Source organism: Elephantulus edwardii, unplaced genomic scaffold (genome assembly GCF_000299155.1).
Source record: "Elephantulus edwardii isolate Elephantulus edwardi_28Jun2011 unplaced genomic scaffold, EleEdw1.0 scaffold00025, whole genome shotgun sequence".
NCBI lineage: Eukaryota > Metazoa > Chordata > Mammalia > Macroscelidea > Macroscelididae > Elephantulus > Elephantulus edwardii.
The window spans coordinates 10,189,575-10,210,808 of NW_006399775.1; the positions used below are offsets into that span (position 1 = coordinate 10,189,575).

The following is a 21,234-nucleotide window of genomic DNA, read 5'->3' on the forward strand; positions in this document are numbered from 1 at the left end:
AGGAGAGACAGGTCCTTGGAGAAGGACATCATGCTTGGGAGGGTGGAGGGACAGCGCAGGAGAAGAAGGCCCTCTATGAGGTGGATTGATTCAGTGACTGGGATAATTGGGATGGAAGTGTCAGGGACAGTGCGTTTGACAAAGGACAGAGCAGAGTTTAGGGCCGTTGTAGATAGGGTCACTATGAGTCGCAAGCGACTCGACGGCACATAACAACAACAAATATCCTTACGTGTTAGCTTCATCTAGAATTCACTAAATTATTCCCATGTAGTTTTCAGCATGCCATCTCTGGCTTTATATTTTTAGGCAGTTTAGCTCTCTAGTAAAGTGTCTGCTGTCCCATTTGCAGTAGGCTGTGGGTATTGGAACAGGATTTTCTATGTCGGTTTGGGATTAACAATGTGGTAAAGGTGTTTTAGAAATAAAATATTCAGACCCCTTCCCCCCCCCCCCCCCCCCCACACAAAAATAAAAACTTGAAGAGTTGATCTTACTGGTGTTTCATGTGATCATTTTCTTAGCAGACAGTATAATTTTTTATATAATAAAAAATTACGAGAAAAAAAGTTTATGTTCCAAAAGATTCCTGCATATATTCCTTATCCCCACCACCCTCCTCTGAAAAAAACAAAAAGAAAAGTCCAAACCCATTGCTGTGGAACTGATCTCAACTCAAGGTGACTCTATGCATGCAGAGTAAAACTGCTCCATAGAGTGTTCAAGGTTGAATGTTTCTGGGAGCAGATCATGAGGCCTGTCTCCTAAATGGATTCTAACAGCCAAGTTTGCAGTTAGCAGCTGAGCACTTAACCATTTTAAAATCTAGTGTCTTCACAATCCAAATAAAATAATATAATTACTTACCTAGAGGCTTAAAGAAAATACCCAAACATGGAATTTTCTTTTTTTATATTTTCTTTTAAAGGAAATATTGTTCTGTCACAAATTTCTGCTATAAAAGCATTCTAGATATTCCCCTCACCCGGCAAAAGTACTATACTATGAGAAAGCTTCAGCTCACGTGCTCACCATGGATGAATTAACAGAATTTTCATTTTAAAATAGCTCATGAGGCTCCATTATTTTCAGAGTAGAAAATGAGCTCCAGTCAGAAAAATGAATATATTGACTAAACTCTTATGCCGTTTCTATGTTCCATCTACCATTCACAAATTACATGTATGTTTTTAATTTCTATATCTCAACTCACTGCTGTGGAGTCGAGTCTGACTCATAGCAATCTTCTATTGGGTTTCTGAGTCTGTGAATTATAATGTGAAGAAATGGCTTCTCTTTCTTCTGAGGAACGCCTGGTGGACTCAAACCATGAGAGTAGTGTAACCTTGGGGTTGGCAGTACAATTCTCTACAGACTTGGTCACTAGAACACAAAGCATATTACTACCAATAGTTCATTAAATCTGTAGGCCTAAATTTGCTCTCTTTCATCTGATTGTTATAAAGAATATAAGCACCAAAATTGTAACTAGAAGATCGAATGACTTTCTTAAATAAAAATAGTATTAGTTATTTTTAGGTATTTCCCCTCCATATTCATAAGACTAGAAAAATTTATGCTTAGAACTTTGTGACGTATATCTTTACATCCATCCTATACAAACACAAGCACTGATTTTTCAGTATTTTGATTGTAAAATAGGTCTAGGTTAAAAGTTTTGAACATTTTCCTGGTTCTTTTAGTATCTAGTACTAATTCAATGACTGCTCCACTATCTAAAAGTTTAAAAAAGCTATAAGTAAGCAAAGAAAGAACCAATTTTAAAAGCTTGTCTTTCAACATTATTTCAAAGCAGAAATAACTATAGTCTTTACCAGAGCAAGATGACACGGTAGTGCTCTGACGCATTTCTAACCATGAAAGACCACTGTAGTAGAAAACATTAATATTATTATCATTATCAGTAGTAATAAATATAGAAAAGATTTCACCTGTAAACACAGGAATTAGATACTTTCGTAGACTCCAATGAAATGATTATGGTGTTTTACAGACTTCAAGAAACAGTATAAGGTGGAAAACATTTCTTAGTTTAAGAAAGGAAATTAGTTAATAAAGAAACACAGACTTGTCAAAGCATCATGACATGTCACTATTTCTTTTATTTAAGTCAAATGATAACACTATGCCATAGGCGTCATCACGACTGTCACCAAACTTGTTGCCGTATGATTCACAGCAACTCTGTAGGACAGATTAGATCCACCTACATGGAGTCCTGGTGCTTCCTAGCACATTATAAGTGCTCTGATGGCATAGTGCATAGCGGTGTGCTTCTCACCAAAAGATTTGCTTTTCAAATCCACCAAACTCTCTGTAGGAGAAAGATGGGCAGTCTCCTTGCGTTAAGATTTATAGCCTCACAAACCAGTGGTGGGTTACCAGGAACTGGATTCCATGGCCCTGGGTTTTGAAATCTTTATAAGAGCAGGTGTCCAGCTATTGACTTTTTCATTAGAAGCTGAGCTCTAATCTGTATCACCAAAAAGAAACAAAACAAAACAAAAAACCAACAAAACTCAAAAACCTCCATCCCTTAAACATGAATCCAACTCATGGTAACAGTCCTCTGGGTTTTCTAGATTATAAATTTTTACCAAAGGACTGTTGGTCTTTTGGTTAACTGTGTAAGGAACTATGGAAGTTGCCAGTAGAGAGCTTCTTTAATGTCTACTACTGTTGTTGCTTTGTATCAGTGAGTTGGAACCTATTCTCAGTTGACTCTTGAGTGGGCTTTCAGAGGAAGTAAATCACATGGGGCAGCTGGTGGATTAAAACTGCGTACCTTTGGGTTGGTGGTAAAGCTCCTTACCACTAAGCCACCAGAGTTCCTAATGTCGTCGTTGTTGTTGTTAGGTGCTGTGGAGGCAGAAGTGACTCAGAGCTGAAACTCCAGCAGGTTTTCAGAGATTTAAAATCACACAGGAGGAGACTGCTGAAGAGCAGTTGGTGGATTTGGATTGCGTGCCATTGAGATTGCAGCACAGTTATGACAATTGTGCACCACAGAGAGTGTTCCCCAACTTATACTAGCAGTAAGTGGCCAAGCTTGAATGCCATCCCAGGAATCCTGTGTGCTCCCTTTTCCACTGTGCAATACTGACTATATTTTGATAGCAACCAGAACTGCATCATTCTCATCTAAATCTCACCTAAAAATGCAGTCGGATAATATTAGAATAGTTCCAACTAGACTTTCAGCTCTTCCAGCATAGATGCTAACACAATTGCCAATTGGCTATTTATTCTGGTTTCTGTTTCCTAAAATTCATCTTCTGATTTTTCTTTTCATAACAGTATACATTGATATAGTATGATTTGAGGATATAGTTCTGTCACTAGTCATTGAAACGGCAATTTCCAGTTTAGTTCACCAATCGTACCTGTCAAAAGGAGGTTAGATCCACTCTGATGTGGAAAGGAGGTCTCATTCTAGGAAGATCTTGGACTGATATTCAAGAATGCATGGGGATCGTAAACTTATTAAGTGCCAAGTAAGCGTGAGGTAAATGGGTAAGTAGGAAGGCAGGTGATGAAGGTGAACTCAAGTGATGAAGACTATGAAGAGACGAAAATGGAAAGGGGCCATTGGATAGACAACCTACTCTATTTACAATGGCCCTGTTATTATACTCTGTTGTTGTTATTATTAGGTGTCACTGAGTTGAGGATAATTCAAAGAGACCCTATGAATTTCATATCTGAAACCTGCCCTATCCTGTGCTGTCCACATCATCTCTGCCACACTAAAGCCCTGTTAAAGTGACTGTTACAGTCACTGTGTCAACTCATTTCAGTGAGGGTCTTCTCCTTCACTCACACTCCACTTCTCTGAGCATGATGCCTTTTTCCAAGGACTGGCCCCTCCTCACAACATGTCCAAAGTATGCAAAATGAAGGTCCATCATGCTTCCCTTTAAGGAGCATCCTGGCTGCACTTTCTCCAAGACATCATTTGTTCATTCTTTGTCAGCCCAAGAGATATTTAATACTCTTCTCCAGCACCACAACTCAAAGGCATCAATTATACATATACATAATCATGATAATAAATATTATAGAACTAGACTTTAAATGAGTTTCTTTTTAAGGAAAAAGAAAGTAATATGAGACCATTTTATCTTCACTCCTCCTTAAATACCCTCTGACAACAGTTTCAGATAGATGTGGCATCTTTTCCTCTACCAACAAGAAAAGCAATCCTTTCAGTTGAAGTATTATTTAATGCAGTAGTTTTACTACAGCCCTGCCCAGCAAACAAAGGGGCATAGAGAAATGGCTTCCCTCTTCTACATTCCAGTACAAATATCAAGTCACTCAGCAACTTGGGTCCATGCCACAGCTTTTCTTCATCTATAAACATCCCACCTTCTCAGTCTCAATAATCACCTGAATAATGATGGGATTTAGCTAGAAAACCCGTTATTGTTGAGTACCATCTAGTTGGGAACCCATAGCTGATCCTTTAGCAGGTTTTCAGAGGCTGTTAATTGCAAGGGGGGAGACTGCCCATCCTTCTCTCATGGAGCAGCTGGTGGATTGAACTACGTGCCTTTCGGATTGCAGTTCCTTTCCTTTCCTTTCCTTTCCTTTCCTTTCCTTTCCTTTCCTTTCCTTTCCTTTCCTTTCCTTTCCTTTCCTTTCCTTTCCTTTCCTTTCCTTTTTCTTTTCACACAAACGTTTACAACTCAAATCTTAAGAGGAATATCATGAAAACGAGAACGGAATAGAGGCAGAATGTGTACAACACTTAGGGCAAGGGGGGAGCCCCCCAAATTTCTACATATTTCTACATTACAAAGACACATTTTCAAATGACATCTTTTAAAAATATTTTCACAGGGGAAAGCGTAAATGCAGCTCCCCACTACCACAAATTATGCAGTAGATTTTCCCACATATTTGGGGAAACCGCAGGGGTCAGCACATCTGGAGTGTGATGGATAAGCCTTTCCCTGGGAAAACCACCTTAGTGATCATGGTTTCTCCCCTGCCAGGTTAAGTATTTCAAATTTCATCCTAATAAGACATATTGATAGTATTATTTTCAGTATTATGGGACACTTCCTGGCGTTATCAATATATTTTCAAAGTTTAAAAGATGAAATAAGAGATCAAAACAGAAGATTCTACAGGAGGGCTCAAGAAAGCCAGAAAATATTATAATTGAATGTGCAAAGAATTGAAATAGAAAACCAAAGAGAATACTTGATATTTCTCAAGTTGTGAGAACTGATGAAAAAAATTTGCAAGCCTGAAGTTGTAATAGTAAATATTCTTATAAGTGAAATGCTGAATGATGCAACATCCTAAAAGATAGAATGTAGAGTATGCCACCTTAAAAACTGGTTCATGTGCAACTCTTTTAAGAGGTAGCATACAATCAAGAATCAATTATAGTGAAAGAAGTAGTCCAAGTGACACTGAAGGCATTGGCAAAAACAAGGTTCCAGGAATTGATAGGAAACCAATAGAAATAATTCAACACACAGATGCATCACTGGACTGACTCAACCTAAGAAAGTTAAATGACTAGAAGAGATCTGTATTTGTGCCCATTTTAAAGGAAAATGATACAATAAAATGTAGAAATTATAGAACAATAATAGCACCTGTAAGTAGAAAGTGACTGAAGATCATATAAAAATGGTTGAAGTATAACAATGTCAGAGAAATGCAAGAAATTTGAGCTGGATTCAGACAAGCACATGAAACAAGTGATATAATTGCTGATATCTTATAGATCTGGACTTAAAATAGAGGATATAGGAAAGACATTTATTTGTGTTTATTGGTTATGCAAAGATATTTAATTGTGTGAATAAGAATATATTTTAAAAAATAACATTTTTAAAGATGAGAATTCCAGAACACTTAATTAGGGTCATCTTGTACCTTTACATACACTAAATAAATGTCTTTTTAGTAAAACATGGGGGTATTACACAGTTTAAAATCTAGAAAGGTGTGCATCAGGGTTGTATCCTTTTACTCTATTTATTCAATGTGTATTGAATAAGATTATCTGCAAATGATCTAAGAAGCTGAACTTTATAAAATACCTTGCCATCAAGATCAGTGCAAGATTCACCAATAAGCTACAGGAAGCAAGTAACCTTGTTTGCTGAAAATGGAGCTAATTTTGACCACTTAGTGATGAAGCTCAAAGATGAAATATTTAGTATGGATTGCACCTTATCATAAAGGAAATAAAAATCCTCATACTGGGTTAATAAGCATCATCATGGCAAACAGATTGAAGTTGCCAAGGATTTAATTTTACTTAAATCCATAAACAATGCTCATGGAAGCAGCAGTCAAGAAATCAAATTGTGTATTATATTGGGCAAATCTACTCTGAAGGACCTTTTTAAATTGCTGAAGTACATGGATATCACTTTGTGAGCTAAGGTGTGCTTGACCCAAGTAAAAATATTTTCAATTACCTTACAATGACGTGAAAATAGACAATAATAGAGAAGACTGAGGAATTGATGTTGGACAATGACTAGGGAGGACAGAAGGAGAGTGGATGCTTTTGAGCTGTGGTGCTGGAGAAGAGTAATGAATGTACCCTGGACTGCCAAGAAAACAAATAGATTCATCCTGGAGAGGGTTAAACCAAGCTACTCCTTGGAGGCAAGGACTCTGGGGCTTCATCTGACATACTTTGAATATGTTGTAAGGAGAGACAGGTCCTTGGAGAGGGATATCATGCTTGGTAAGGTGGAGGGACAGTGCAAGAGGGAAAACCCTCTATGAGGTGGATTGTTTCAGTGACTGGGGTAATCGGGATGGGTGTGTCAGACAGTGCGATTGGCATGGGATAGAGCAGGGTTTAGGGCTGTTATACATAGGGTTGCTATGAGTTGCAAATGACTCGACGGCACATAACAACAACAACAACAGTTTTGATGAAGCCTATTAAATATGCTGTGGGCTACCCAAAGAAGAAACAAATCTGTCTCAAAAGAAGGACAATTTAGGATGCTAAAATTTTATCTACTATACAAAGGGCATAGTATCAGGAGTGACTGCTCTCCCAGAGGAAAAAAAAAAGCATGCCTGGTAGAGAGTCAGTGAAAGAGAGGTAATCCCTCAACAAGATGGATTGACAATGTGGATGAAGCAATAGGCTGGAGCGTAACAATGACAGAGAGGATAATGCAGCACTGGGCATGTTTCATTCTGTTGTACACAGGGTCCTTAGGAATTGCTGTCAACTGGGTGGCACCTAATAAGAATAATTTGAAGATCCTACTCTTGGGTGTCCTTGAAAATTTAACTTGCATTACTGGAGTTGACTGGCAAACATTCTTCCACAAACTACTGATAGGAAATGTCGAGAGAGCTCTCTTTCCCCTGAAAATTAGTTTACTTTGTATTTTAATCCACAAATACAGATGGGCTAATTCTAACCAGATGCATTTTCTTACTCTTATACACCATGGGGTATTTTTCTAACTTATCTACCCCTCTATAATCCCAAACTCTACATGCCAATCGTGTGTTGAAATATCATAAATGACAGCACAAAACTACTAGGTAAGTACCATATATAGGTGAGACACAGGGCACTGGTGTACTGATATTGACAGCATATGGATAAGGAGTTGAATTGTTAACCCAAAGGAATGTGCTTTGAACCTACCAGCTGCTTTATGGGAGAAATATGGGAACTCTCCTCTCACGTGATTAACTGCCTCTGAAAATTTGTTGGAAGTCAACTATGGGTAGGTTCAGACTTGACAGTACACAACAACAACCAGAAGTCTGCAAGGGAAGGGACATCAGTCCAGTTGAAGAACTATCTGAAGCCCGTTTTCAGATAAGAACTCTGAAAGTCTTCTTCAAGAGTTGCTTAAACTGCTTAAGTTGTGTCTGTTACATTATTTCCCTATTGTCTGTAAAAATGTTTAAAATAAGTGATTTTTTTTGTTTTTTTTTTAAGAACAATTACAACAAAGAACTTCCAACTCAGTGCCAATGAATCGATTTCAACTAAGAGATTCCATAGTACAGATATAGGAGCTCCAGGACCTCCTACTAGGTAAGGAGTTTAGCTGCCAACTCAAACCCAGGGAGCTCGGATCCACCAACAGCTTCAAGAAGGCAAGATAGGCAATCCCCTTCTGAGTGAATTACGAACTCTGAAAACTGGCTTCAAGGTGAGCTATGATTCAGTTCTGACTCAAAGGCAATGAGTTTTTTGAGCGAAAGTCCAGAATAGAACTGCCTTATAGAGTTTCTTACTTTGTAAATCTTTATAGAAACAGACAGCTTCATCTTTTTCCTCAAAGGATAACTGGTGGGTTTGAACTGCTGACCTCTGGTTAATACCCTCAAACACAGTACAACTCAGAGCTCTTTTCTTTTTTAAAGGAAAGGTTAAATATAACTCTTTAGCTGTGGTTTCTCTGCATTATAAAAATTAAGTAGATTAATCTGCATGCCATTGGGAAAATTGGGAGCTTACATATTCTATTTTTGGACAATTATATTAATTTTCTGGAAACAGGAGTAGCATCCACTTTGGAAACGGCTTGCATCCGGAAACTCTATGTATGAACAGTGCTCAGGTCTTTCGTTCATAGGTTCACTATGAGTCGTCTATGACTCATTGGCACCTAACAACAACAAAAACAACAACATATTAATTTTAAGGCAACGCTGGTGGCCTAGTGCGTAAGGGTTTCTCTGCCAATCCTAAAGCAAGTGGTTTGAATCTACCAGCTGCTCTATAAAAGAAAGCTGGGCTATCTCTTCCCATGTTACTTCTAGCCTCTGAAAATCCACTGGAGGGTTAGTTATGCCGTTGGTTCTATCTCAACGACACATAACAACAGCATTTCCATTTTAGGGAGCATTATGATCCATGATATTTCAATACACAAGATATGCGCATATCCATTATTTTGAGGTGAGAGACACATTTCAGCCCATAACATCTTAATTTTTTTGCAGTAAAGGAACTGAGAGGTCAGAGAAGAACAACTCTGGGAGAGGAAGAATTGGCCCTTTGACTTTCTTCTCCTTTGTCTTTCTGCTGTCATAACAGTAGCAAAGAAAAGAGGTGCTGTTTACAGCTGGAAAAGAAAGACGGGAACAATCAACATGCAAGGCAATAGGACTCTACTATATGGACTTAAAAGAAGTGTAAATCTTTTGAAGGAACCCTGATGGTGTAGGCTTTAAGGGCTGCTGATTCCCTGTTAATTATTAACTTAGAAGACTTGTAGCTGGAACCCACTTAGCCCATCTACTTCCATACAGATTGCAGGTTTTTGGTTCCTGTTGAGTCTTTCCCAGCTCACAAATGATTACAGCAGAGAAAACCCCACAGGGCAATTCTACTCTGCCACAAGGGGTCACTATGACCAGGAAATTGACTCCATGGCATCCAACAACAAAATGTCTTTTGAGGATTTTCTCCATTGTTCTAGATGGTCCAAATGATTTGTTCTGGACTGCTGAATTTTGGTTTTAGATTCTAAAAAAACATTCAGCTTCACTCTTAAAAGTTGATTAAAATGCAGAGTTATATTTGGGGTATGATTTCCATATTGTTTATGAAAAAATATTTAGAATTAGATATTTGGTGTTGTTAACTCACCCAGCAAGTACCATTACAAAAAAGCCTAGTGATTTGTTTCCTTACGATTTAAAAAAAAACCCCAAACAACTAAACCTCACCTCATGGAGCTGGAATCAACTCATAGCAGACCCTCCAGAGGATTTTTGGAAGGTTGTAAATCACATGAGAAGAGACTGACTATCTTTTTCCTGTGGAGCAACTGGTGGATTAGAACTTTGGGTTATCAGCGCAGCTTTGGGCTAACAGCACAACTCTCCATGGACGATGACACTAGAGGGCCCTTCGTTAAGATTACCAGTAAGAGAACCCTATGGTGCCATTCTCCCTTGGAACACATGGGGTTTTCATGTGTTGGAAGTAACTTAATGGGAACTAACAACACAAGGATGTTGTTACTTCAGACAGTAGTTTCTTTTTTCTTACGAGTGCTAATTACCAGGGCAATGATTTTGGTGTATCATATGCAATCATCCAAAATTTCTTTCTGATCCTTTTCTCAACTGTAAATTGATTCCTCTCTGATTATTTTTTGGGCTTCCCTCTCTTGACCTTAAGTGTCTGTATACTGAAAGATTGACCTATTTATCCACCAATAGAACTCAGGTACGGGATACAATTTTGTTTGCACTGTTTTTTGTATTTGCTGCTTCCTCAGGCCTTCCCTCTTTGCAAACCAATCTACCTTGCGGACCAGCAGAAGATTCATCCTTAAATTCCAGATTAGGGGAGCTCTGATGGCATAGTGGCAAGGAACTGCGACTATAACCCCAGAGGCACACGGTTCAAATCTACCAGATGCTCTGCCGGGGAAGGAGGGACAATCTCCTCCTGTACCAGTCAGATTTGATTTGACGGTACACTCCCCCCCCACTCCCCCCCCAAAAAAACTAATAATACAAAAAAAATAAAAATTCCAGATTAGCTGTGTCCATTATTTCCCCTTTATCTTAGCAGTGGTTAAGCAATTGACCGCTTACTGAAATATCAGTGGTTTGAATTCATCAGCCGCCCTGAGAAAGAAAGATGCAACTATCTACTCTGATGAAAACTGTGTACTCATAGCTGTCTTGCTAATTTTCATTTAAGGTACCTCTTCATCCGATTTTGATGCTGTAAATCTGAACAGCAGGAGGATGTTTATCTTTCTCCCTCAGAGCAACTGGTGGGTGCAAACCACCATCTTGTCAATTAGGATCCCAACACAGCTCGCTAACTCACCAGGGCTCCTCCTGATCAAGCTGACAGCCTTAGAAACCCTATTGGAGAGTTCTACTCTGTCCTGTGAATCAACTTGAAAGCACTGAATTTGGGTGGGGTTCTAGAAATGCAGCGCAGTCTGCAGGAACTCGAGCAGAGCAAGTGTTGCTAAACCAAGCGCAAGCTTCCTTTACAAATACACGAGGGCACTGGAATTTCTAAAATGTTTAGTGATCTTGACTCTTATCACTGTTTAATGTCTTCTGTACAATTTAAATGAAGCATACAGGCCTAGCATTTCTGACATTTCAAGGATATTGATTGTCTGAAATAATAGTAGCCTTAGGGATATAAATGTTGGTTTAGATGTTGGAAGATCTGCCACAGCTGATTAAACCACAACAACATATCTATCACTGGAAGGATTTTGCATAGGAAAGTGAAGTATGGAGACACATTTCTTCTTAAGATGTTGAATTATGTATGAAATTTCATTAGCCATCTACTTGCTTTGGCTAAATAGTGTCATATCCAGAAACCTCTGCAAAACTGCAAAATGCAAAAACTTCTGAGCAAGCAATAAACTAGGACCCAACTATTTCTGTCACTTGGCAAATTTTATAATTATTACTATTTTTCACAAGTTAGCTCTGCTGAAACAAAGAGAAACAACTAATGAAAATACTATTTATCTATTAATTTACAAGTTTTTGCTCAGCACGTGCTTTTAAGCTGAACAAATGAAACAGACAAAATCTTGGAAATCATGGAATTTATAATTGTCAAAGAAATAAAGAATATAAGAAGAAATATATAATTTTCTGTCATCTCATAATATATGTGGTATGAAGAAAAATAAAGCAATAAGAGAAGATGCTTGAGTAAACATATTTGCTTTTATGATCAAGACTACTTTGAGGTGATTTTTAAGAAGTTCCTTTAGAAAGTGGATCAGACTGAAGGAATCACAATCCACATTGATGAATAAGCTGAGTGTGAGTATCATGAGTCAAGACTATGCTTGGTGTGCTCAAAGAATGGCCAAGGGGTAGCATGGCTGGTAGAAGGATGGAAGGCAACATCAGTGGGGAATTAGGGTGGAGAAACTTAGGTCAGATCCCACTACCTACCAATACACAAAGAAAGCTATTTTAGATGTAATCTTGTGATGGCAGAAGGGGCTGATGACACAAAGTTGACAATTCTAATGAAATCAACAGCATCATCAATCTTAAAAAAGATATATTTCCATTGTATATTACATTATACAAAATCTACATTAATATACTCTTCTGGTTACTTTGTATTATATTTATAAATAATTTATATTTTATTAAATACTAAGGGAGACCAGGAAGTTCCTATGTGTCTCATAGATATAAAAGTTCTAGAAGTCATAATACTTTTAAGGATACGTATTACCTTCACTATATAGATGAAGAAATGGAACTCAAGATGGCTAAGTGTTATGTTCAAGGTCAAGGACGTGAATTACAGATTCTGCCTCACATTGCTCTGAATCTAAACCAATGAACCAGGTTGCATATAGTGACCCATTTATTTCTGCCATCGAGGTACTTTCCACAAATCTGGGTCCATAGCTCCACAAGGGATTCAACAGATCAGCAAGAAGGGGTTAGCCATAGCAGAGTCACAGAAATTACACCATGGTTCAACTATTTCAGAAAAAGAGCAAATGAAATGACACAGATTGCCTCTGTTATTTTAGTTCCAGTATGGTAGGAACAGAGCCTAAACTGAACAAAGATTCAAACATCCAAATCATCCCCATTGCCCTTGAGTCAATACCAACTCACAGTGACTCTCCAGTGAGTTTCTAAGGCTGTGAATTTTTAGGGGAGGTGCCCTTCCTTGAAAGAAGACATTATACTTGGAAAAATACAGAGTAATTTAAAGAAGGAATATTCTCAACAAGATCAGAGATACTGCTATTGCAACAATGGATTTGAGCATGGAGATTGGGATGGCCAGGATAGGGCAAAGCAGTCTATCTGTTGCTGACAAGGTGTCTATAAGTTTAGTCGACTTGATGGCACTTAACAATAGCAAACAAATCTGTAACAGAAGACATTGCCCATATTCTCCCTGAGGAACACCTGGAGACACACAACTTTTGGTTAACAAGGCAACCTGCTTTGTAATATAACACCACTGTTCCTTCGTAAAACATAGTGCATTCTAAACAAAATTCTTGAGAGTAAAGTTTCATTGGCTTAAATTGTATACATGCCAGCTTTTGCAATGAACTTTTGCCATGTTTTCAGTGTTTTAAAATCACTCAGCCATGTTATAAATGAAATGTTTGCTATGGACAGCCATGGACTTTGAGTTCAGAATTAGAGAAATGTTAGAATAAATGATTGAGGAATAGTATCATGTTAAAGTTATTATTGATAACAATTGCTATGTTACAATTCAGAAATGATTTAATTTCAAATATTTTAATATATGTAACTTCATTTAATATGTGTAAACTTTAAGTAAGCTTCAAAACAAAACAGTATACTGAGTGAAGAAGGGTGAGTACTGGTCGTTTAAATTTAAAGACAAATTTGAATACCATGAGACTAAGGGACTTTAGATAAGATAGAGAAGCAGAATGAGAAAAAGAAACCTTATTCTTAAATCTTATTATATTCTTCATGGATACACTAGAATTTGGGGGAAAAGAAATTAACAAGACAAACCAACAAAACTACTAATCTAACGTTGTCGTGCATTGTAGAGTTGGAAATGATCCATAGCAGAGCCTCTGGAAGGTTTTCAGAAGTAGTTAATTGCGTGGGAGAAGATTGCCCATTCATCTCCCTCAGAGTAGCTGGTGGACTCAAACCATGCACCTCAGGATTGCAGCACAGTTTCTTGCCACTAGGCCACCAGAGTTTCCTAGTCCTTAAAAAGAAATGGAATAAAAACATACTATGCCTATTATCTCACATGTTCTATTTTTACTATTATGCAAAGAGATTTTACATAGTGCTGTATGCATGTTAAATATATAAAACATTACATTTTCAGCAAGTTTCCTGGTTGGTTTTGAAGTATTTGAAAATTCATTAAATATAAGACATAATCATGTTTCATACTTCTTAAAAATTAATTTGCATGAAAAAGTTGACTTTTTATCATAGACTAAAAACTAGGAGCATTTTTTGTTATATTGTTTTGTATCATCAAGTTGGAAGCAACACATAGTGAGTAGCATATACAATATACTGGCATTACAAAGTAATCCTTTCATATCTTCATAGTAAATATCTTAAAATAATACTTTCATGAATGTAGAAAAAGATTCGGTTTTAAGATTATAACAAATCATCATGGTTTCTCTCCCAGCTGAGTCCACCGTGGGTTTCACATGGAAGCCTTTGCATACTAAACAGATCATCTTTGTTTCTTATGTTGGTCTCAGAACTCATTGCTTTTTCTGCTGACTGCAGCAGAAAACTGGTTAGCTAATTTTGATTTTCGGTCTCTCTGCATTTCAACTTGCCTCCCTCATCAGGGACATTTCCTGAGAAAGAGATAAGAGGATAATTGGCTAATCAATATGGAGAACAACATACTGAGGGGAAGTTAGGGAATCTAACAGGCCACAATTCTGACCCCTCATTGCATTCATTCAGTGACTGTGTTACAAAATTTAAAAGCTATCTACGAGCAATTATTTGGGCTCTGGTGGCGTAGTCCATGGGGCATTGTGCTGCTAACCTGAAGGCCTTGTTGTTGCAATCCATCAGTGGGTGCAAGGAAGAAAGATGAACAATTTCTTCCTATGAGACTTATAGCCTTGAAATTCCAACAGTGTCCAATTCCAACTGTGTCAGTTCCAACTTGATGGCAATGAATTGAGCTGAATTATTAGTAACCTGTAATATCCTAATTTAGTATTCTAATTTGAAGGAAAAAGAAATGCCCAGGAAATCTAACAATTCTTTTCAAGTGTTTGTTTCTAAGTTTGGGTTTTAACCTGACTATGAGCCTGACTGCTAACTGAAAGTTCTGTAGTTCAAATCTACCAACTGCATCATAGGAGAAAGATGAGGCGGTGTCCTTCCATGATGGCTTATTGCCTTGGAAATCCGATGGAAGGTTGCTGTGAGTCAGAACAGACTTGATAGCAGTGGGTTACTTGCTAAGACACTGAAAAAGCATCAGTAAGCTTGGAGAGTGGCTAGATAATGAACACGGCAATAGAATAGGTGAGGAGAACTGACCAACTAGAATATATGATTAAGCATTATATGTATGACAACAATCTGGAAGAAGCGGTGCATAGAGGGGTGAGCTGGAGGAGGGGGAAGAAAGGAGGGAAGAAAATGTGCAATAATAAATTAAAAGAGATAGTCCAACTGATAGACAGTTTCATGGTCTGGACAGCGAGAACAGAGAGCACTCAAAAAGTGCTGATTACTAGCATCTCTACGGGGTATTGAGTATTTTCAGAGATGATACAGAAGAGGTTTGCTGCAATAATTAAACAGAAGCATCCTTTGGCTTGGACTCTACACATATTTTCTTCTGCTTCTGGTCAGTGTAAATTGCCTTGCTATGGATAACCATACAGTATAGTTGAAAAGATTCTTAATGTAACTATTCACATTTTTCTAGAAACCATCAAACTCCTCCTTTCAAGGTAAACATCTATCACCACACACGGAGAACAGACTGTTAAAGAAAAGCCAGAAAAATCTTCTAAAAAAAAAGACACCTACATTTTCTATAATTTAATCTAATGATAAAGTGAATTGTTCTTCAAAGTCCAATTACCCAAGACAGTCTTGAGATTCAATAAAGAGCAGCAAAGAGCATTATCCATTTACAAATGTATTTAAAAAGACAGTATATTTTAAGAAATAATTGCGTGATAAAAATGGAACCACATATAAATGTTTTCTTTAGTTTGCATAGTAAATTGCTTTGCTCTTTTCCCTCACAGATTTTTATTACTATCTACAAAGAGCAAAACATTTAGTAAAAGATACATATTAATTTATATGTTGTTGTTGTTGATTGCCTTCCAGTGGAGCACAGCTCTTAGCAACCCTATGAATAAAAGGCTTGAAGCCCCTCTACAACTATCGATACTTATCAAAGTTCATAGCGTTTCCAGAGGCATGTGGTTTAGAAAATGGATGCTTCCGAGATCAAAAGATATTGGACATGTTCAGGGTGGTATGGCTGTAGACAATTTATATTTTATATATGTTTTTATGTGCACACACACGTATGTATATATGAATTATGTTTTACTTAAATATTTTATGGGTTTAAAAATGAAAACAAACCAAAACTTAATTTATTCTATATTTATCAAATCACATAAATTTAAAAAATATATATATATCCTAACATGTACAAATACCAAATAATTTGTTTCTTAATTTCAGGATACCAAGGGTACTTTAAAATGAGTATACTTAGATATTCGTAATATATTTTTAAAATAGCATTCATATGAAAGACCGAGCTATGATAGGTCAACTTACCATAAACATAATTAATTGTGAATTTATGTATCCAAAATTAATCAGAGATTCTTTCTTGTTCAAATAAGTAAAAAGTTGTAACAAAAGAAACATGAGTTATATAGTAAAAGAAAAGAATTAACACCAAAATCGGAGTTTGATAATATATGCACTTCCACTTTCTGAGCTTCATTTTCTAATTAATAACATGAGAATTAAATAGTTTCTATCCAGCTTATCTTTCATAATTACTATGAATATCAAACACAAGACTGTGTATATATATATATTCATTATTAGTATTACTTTTGTTCACATATAACCACATCTGTGGAGGATCCTTGAACTAAAAAATCAACACTTAATTTCCAAGTTACAATAAGCATCCTTTGGAATTGCTGAACACTTTTAGTGTTAACCTGGTGAGCTATGTGACTTAGATTTGGTTAAAATGCAATCTTTTCAATAAACTCTGTATTTTAGTTAATAATACAGGTGGGAAACACTAATTCATGAGCAAATAGTGCTTTCCAATTATTAATAATACTCTTAAGTTTTATATCTATTTGTAAGGCTGATGTCACTAATTTTTACTTATCTGGTTCTCTCCCAATTCCCTGACTTTCTCATATTAGATCATGATGATACACTACATGCATTGGGGAATTTGTGAGTCAGATGCTTGGCACAGTGAGAATGCATTTTTCTCACTGATTTTGACTGTATTACTTTTCTTTGAACTTTGCAACAATGCATGTGGTTCTACTTGATAAGAGAGAGGCACCTCAAGCTTAGAAGAAATCGGCTGGTAGTATACATAACAGTCACCAGCAGTGTAAAACAGAGGAGAGTGAAAGACCTATTTCAAGATGGTGATCCTGTGTTCTGCTGGTCAAACACAAGAAACACACACTCTCCAATTTATTAGAAATGTACAATCACTGTCAAACTCTTTCAAAGGGAAAAATGAAAAAGTATCTCTCTTTGATGCAATATAATGATATATATCATATATTCACACTGTTTCTCAAGTTAAAGAAGTTGCTATCCTGACAGAAAATTGTATTTGTTGACAGTGATGTTAGCACCAAAATAAGAAATAAAGTGAAATGTAATGTGCTTAGAAAGTGATGATTTGAAAATAGAAGACTGATAGAGATGAGCTTTTGAAGCTTTATTTTAATAAATTAAACATAACCAGGAGTTTGATCATGGGAAAGGACCATTCAATCAACAAAGCTATATAGTTCCTTTGATCTAGGATCTTCTGGAAGATTCCTGACCCTGAGGGGTTATAAAATACCTGGAGTATAATCCACCTGGAATATCTTCATGTAATTTTGGCTAAATGGTGTCTTGGAGCACCTGTTCCTGGAGCTCCTCCAATGGAGACTTCTCTCTATAACAGAAAGGCTTTGTGAAACAGTTTCCAGGAATCAGGTCTCCAAAGTGATTTTTCTACCCCTTGGGAGATATACTTTTATTTGCTTTAGAAATCAAACAAGATTTTGGTGTCTCCCTCCAGAGAATCAGTTGCAATCCAAACCACAGTGAAGGAACCTCTCCAATCTACCCATTGTGTTTTATTCTCAAGAAACACTTGGGATTTAGGATCTGCAGAAGATGCTACCTGAAAGGAAGCAAATTGTTACAGTTCACTGCCAAAGATATTGAGCAAGTGGAATCTCTTTGTTTTAAAATAGTAGATGATATCCTAGCAATCTCCTAAGTTTTTTTCCACCATAGTTGAGCCTTGTCCTTAGCCGCTCCAGGTGACTCCTTAATGTTCATGACATAGATGATTCTGGAGAGTGTTCAGTTGAGTTGTAATAATCTCACTATGCATTTTTAAATCTGTTCTATAAAACACTTAATTACTTATCATTGTTGGGTGTTCTTCTTCATCATTGGAGTTTGCATTCTGGGTTCTATTTCCTTAGGATGATTCAGATGCAGACTATGATAACAGAAGATCTAAGTGTGAGAGAGGCTAGAAAAATGCATATAACTAGAAATACAGGGGCCTAGATTGTTTGTTTGATACTCTAGTATACACCCATCTGTTATGCCCACTTGGTTGGATTTTTCTAGCAAACAGTGTTTTGTTTTGTTATACATCTAAAACAAAAAAGAATTATGTTCTAAGTGTGCACATCAGAATGAACAGGTTTTATGCATGCTCTATTGTCTAAAGCTAGTTCAACCAGTTTTTGAATTATCTTTTCACAATATGTCACTTGATACATAGACAAATTATTTTATGGACCCTACATAAACTAAAATTGAAAGTTTAAATATAACTAATGGGGAACACAACTTAAAATTTAGATGTTTCTTGATTAAATGATGACTCTTCAAAAATCTCACCTATCTTAATCTATTTCACACTCTAACCTCAAATATTAATGCTAGCTGCTTTGCAAACAAAATCAGAATGTAAAATAGGAATATTTAATATCTAATTTACACTAAAGTGCTGGTCAAGTTACACATCATCAATCAGCCTCAATAATTTAGGCTGTTTTACTAACAATACAGATTTAATAATTTAGTGTCTATACTTAATTTAAAAATTTGTATCTTTTTCAAATTCCCTATATGTTTTTATTTCTTTTTACATAGGCAGACTAGTTAAACTCCTTAGCATAAAATACCCTGTCATCTAACTGATGACACTGAGAAATTGTGATCAAGGTTGCTGTGTACTGTTGAGTCAGAGCCAACCCATAGCTGACCCTCCAGTGGGTTTTAGGAGGGAGTAAATCTTATGTGAGGAAATTGTCCATCCTTCTTCTTCAGAACAGCTGGTGGATTTGAACTGCCTGCCTTTGGGATTGGCCACCAGAGCTGACTGTGATCAAGGTAGAGTTAGTCATTTTAATGGTGACTTTTTTCTTGTGTTTTGAAAAATTAGACTGTACTGTCTTTGTATCATTCTTTATTATAACAAGACAAGTGAAATCTTGGGAGACTGAATATTAATGTATAAAATTCGTGTGTATGTATACATGTGTATATGGGTACAGACAGAAATGTTTGATTCTATATGTACCTGTGTGTATATTTGAAAGTAATGAATTGTTTTTATCAGGACCTTAAGTTACAATGAAAATCCAAGGTTATTTCATAAGACTCAATTTTCATGGTTTAAAACTATTAAAACTCCTAAGGAGGAAATCCCACTTCATGCTAATTCATGAGGCTAACAAGAAGCAACTCACAACCATCAGATCAAAAGAGGACTCACCACTCTCTAAAACTACGGTCTTTTGTATTGAGAAATGAGCTTTCCTTTAAATCTAACTCTTGAAGAGTTTTTGAGGCTAACAGAGAGTAGTATAAAAGAAAAAAAAATTACATTCCCTTAATATAAAACCTTTTTTAAAGCATTTCTAGGAGGCAAGTTGATGTAAGCCAATGAAGTAAGACTACCTCTAGAGGTTCAGAAAACCCCTACTTCTTTTGAGAGCTTTGTTTCAAAGTAAAAATTTTAAATTTGCTATTAACATAAAAGTAGAAATAAATGCAAAATCATGTAAAAATTGTTGTCGAAAACATTCTCCCCTGCTCAGTTCACAATGATTCCTTTACTTGTGTGTCTTAATTATAATGTTGGACACCTCAAATTAGAAATACGGATATAAATGACAGGTTGATTCATGATTTCAACTGTAGTCTTTTTCATACTTATTACACGACAGCTACCAAATTAAAGCTTTGGCAAGTGACAGATGAATTTTATGTCACTAGTAGATGTTTATCACCTCTCTAAAAAGCAAGTGATTAAAGCCATTCCCGTAACTCTATTTTGGCAAATAGTCTATTGGCTAGAGTGTTCAAGAAACTCTGACAGCATGTGCAAGTTTCACCTTCATGATAACTTTTACTAAGCTAATAAAATATGCTTGGCATACATATCTCACAAATTATTAGGTTATCTTTTTGAGCAGAAATGTGACTGGAAAAAAAAGTCTAAAGTCTTACAGATAGTGAGAAGGAATTCTTTAAAACAAAAGTTAAAGACACATAAAAGGCTACATACACATATTTGTAAAACATTGATCAAGCTAATTTATCTTTGTGACAATGGCAGATGTGTCACTGAATAGTAGCATCAAGTTATTAATGTATACAACTAATCCAAATCACCATTTGATACTTTACTAATATTTTAAAGATTACCATTTTCTTCTTCTTCCTCTTCATCCTCCTCCTCCTCTTCCTCTTCATCTTCTTCATCCTCCACATCATCTCCATCTTCATCATCATCGTCATCATCTTCTTCAATCTCCTCCTCTTCCTCTCGGTCTACCTCCTCATCCTCTTCATCCTCATCTCCTTGATCTTCATTGTCCTCAGAGTACTCTTCCTCCTCGTCTTCCTCCTTTTCATCCATATCTTCAGTCCCATCACTTTCATAACAATCATCTACGGAAGAGCTGTCTGCTTTAGCAGCAAAAGGTTTTCGTTTAGGAGCTGGTTCTTGGGGCTGTTTATCTTGTGTTTTTCTTTTCTTAGCCAATGGACAACCATATACACTATTAAAACAAAAAGAGAAGGTACATATATTATTTTCTTTGAAGGGTAGGTAATTAGGAGTTGTTGAACAAGATACTCAAGATGTAGCATGAATATCATCAGTATATTTTCTGGAAGGCTGTCAACAGACACATTGCCATATATATTGGAAAAAACATGTTAATAAAATTATTTTACAAAGTCATACAGCTTATGTTTGTTTAGTTACCACTAACATTGAGTTTGAAGTTCATATTCCCTAGCTAAATGGTAAGGAGATGCACTGCAATCCCACACTGCATGGTTCAAATCCACCAGCTGCTCCTTGGGAGAAAAATGGTCTGAAACCCCACTGGATGGTCAGCTCTGGGTTGGTTGTGACTTGACAGTAAACACACACACACACACACACAC

At 36.6% G+C, this 21,234-nt stretch overlaps 1 protein-coding gene across 1 annotated transcript in view; it reads right to left on the reverse strand.

The window, feature by feature from the left end:
* MYT1L (myelin transcription factor 1-like) overlaps window positions 1–21,234 on the reverse strand; it is a 288,999-nt gene that overhangs the window by 194,159 nt on the left and 73,606 nt on the right. The window contains exon 4 of the mRNA XM_006882851.1: window positions 20,485–20,840. Coding sequence (XP_006882913.1) covers window positions 20,485–20,840 — 356 coding nt within the window. The remainder of the gene's footprint in view (window positions 1–20,484; window positions 20,841–21,234) is intronic.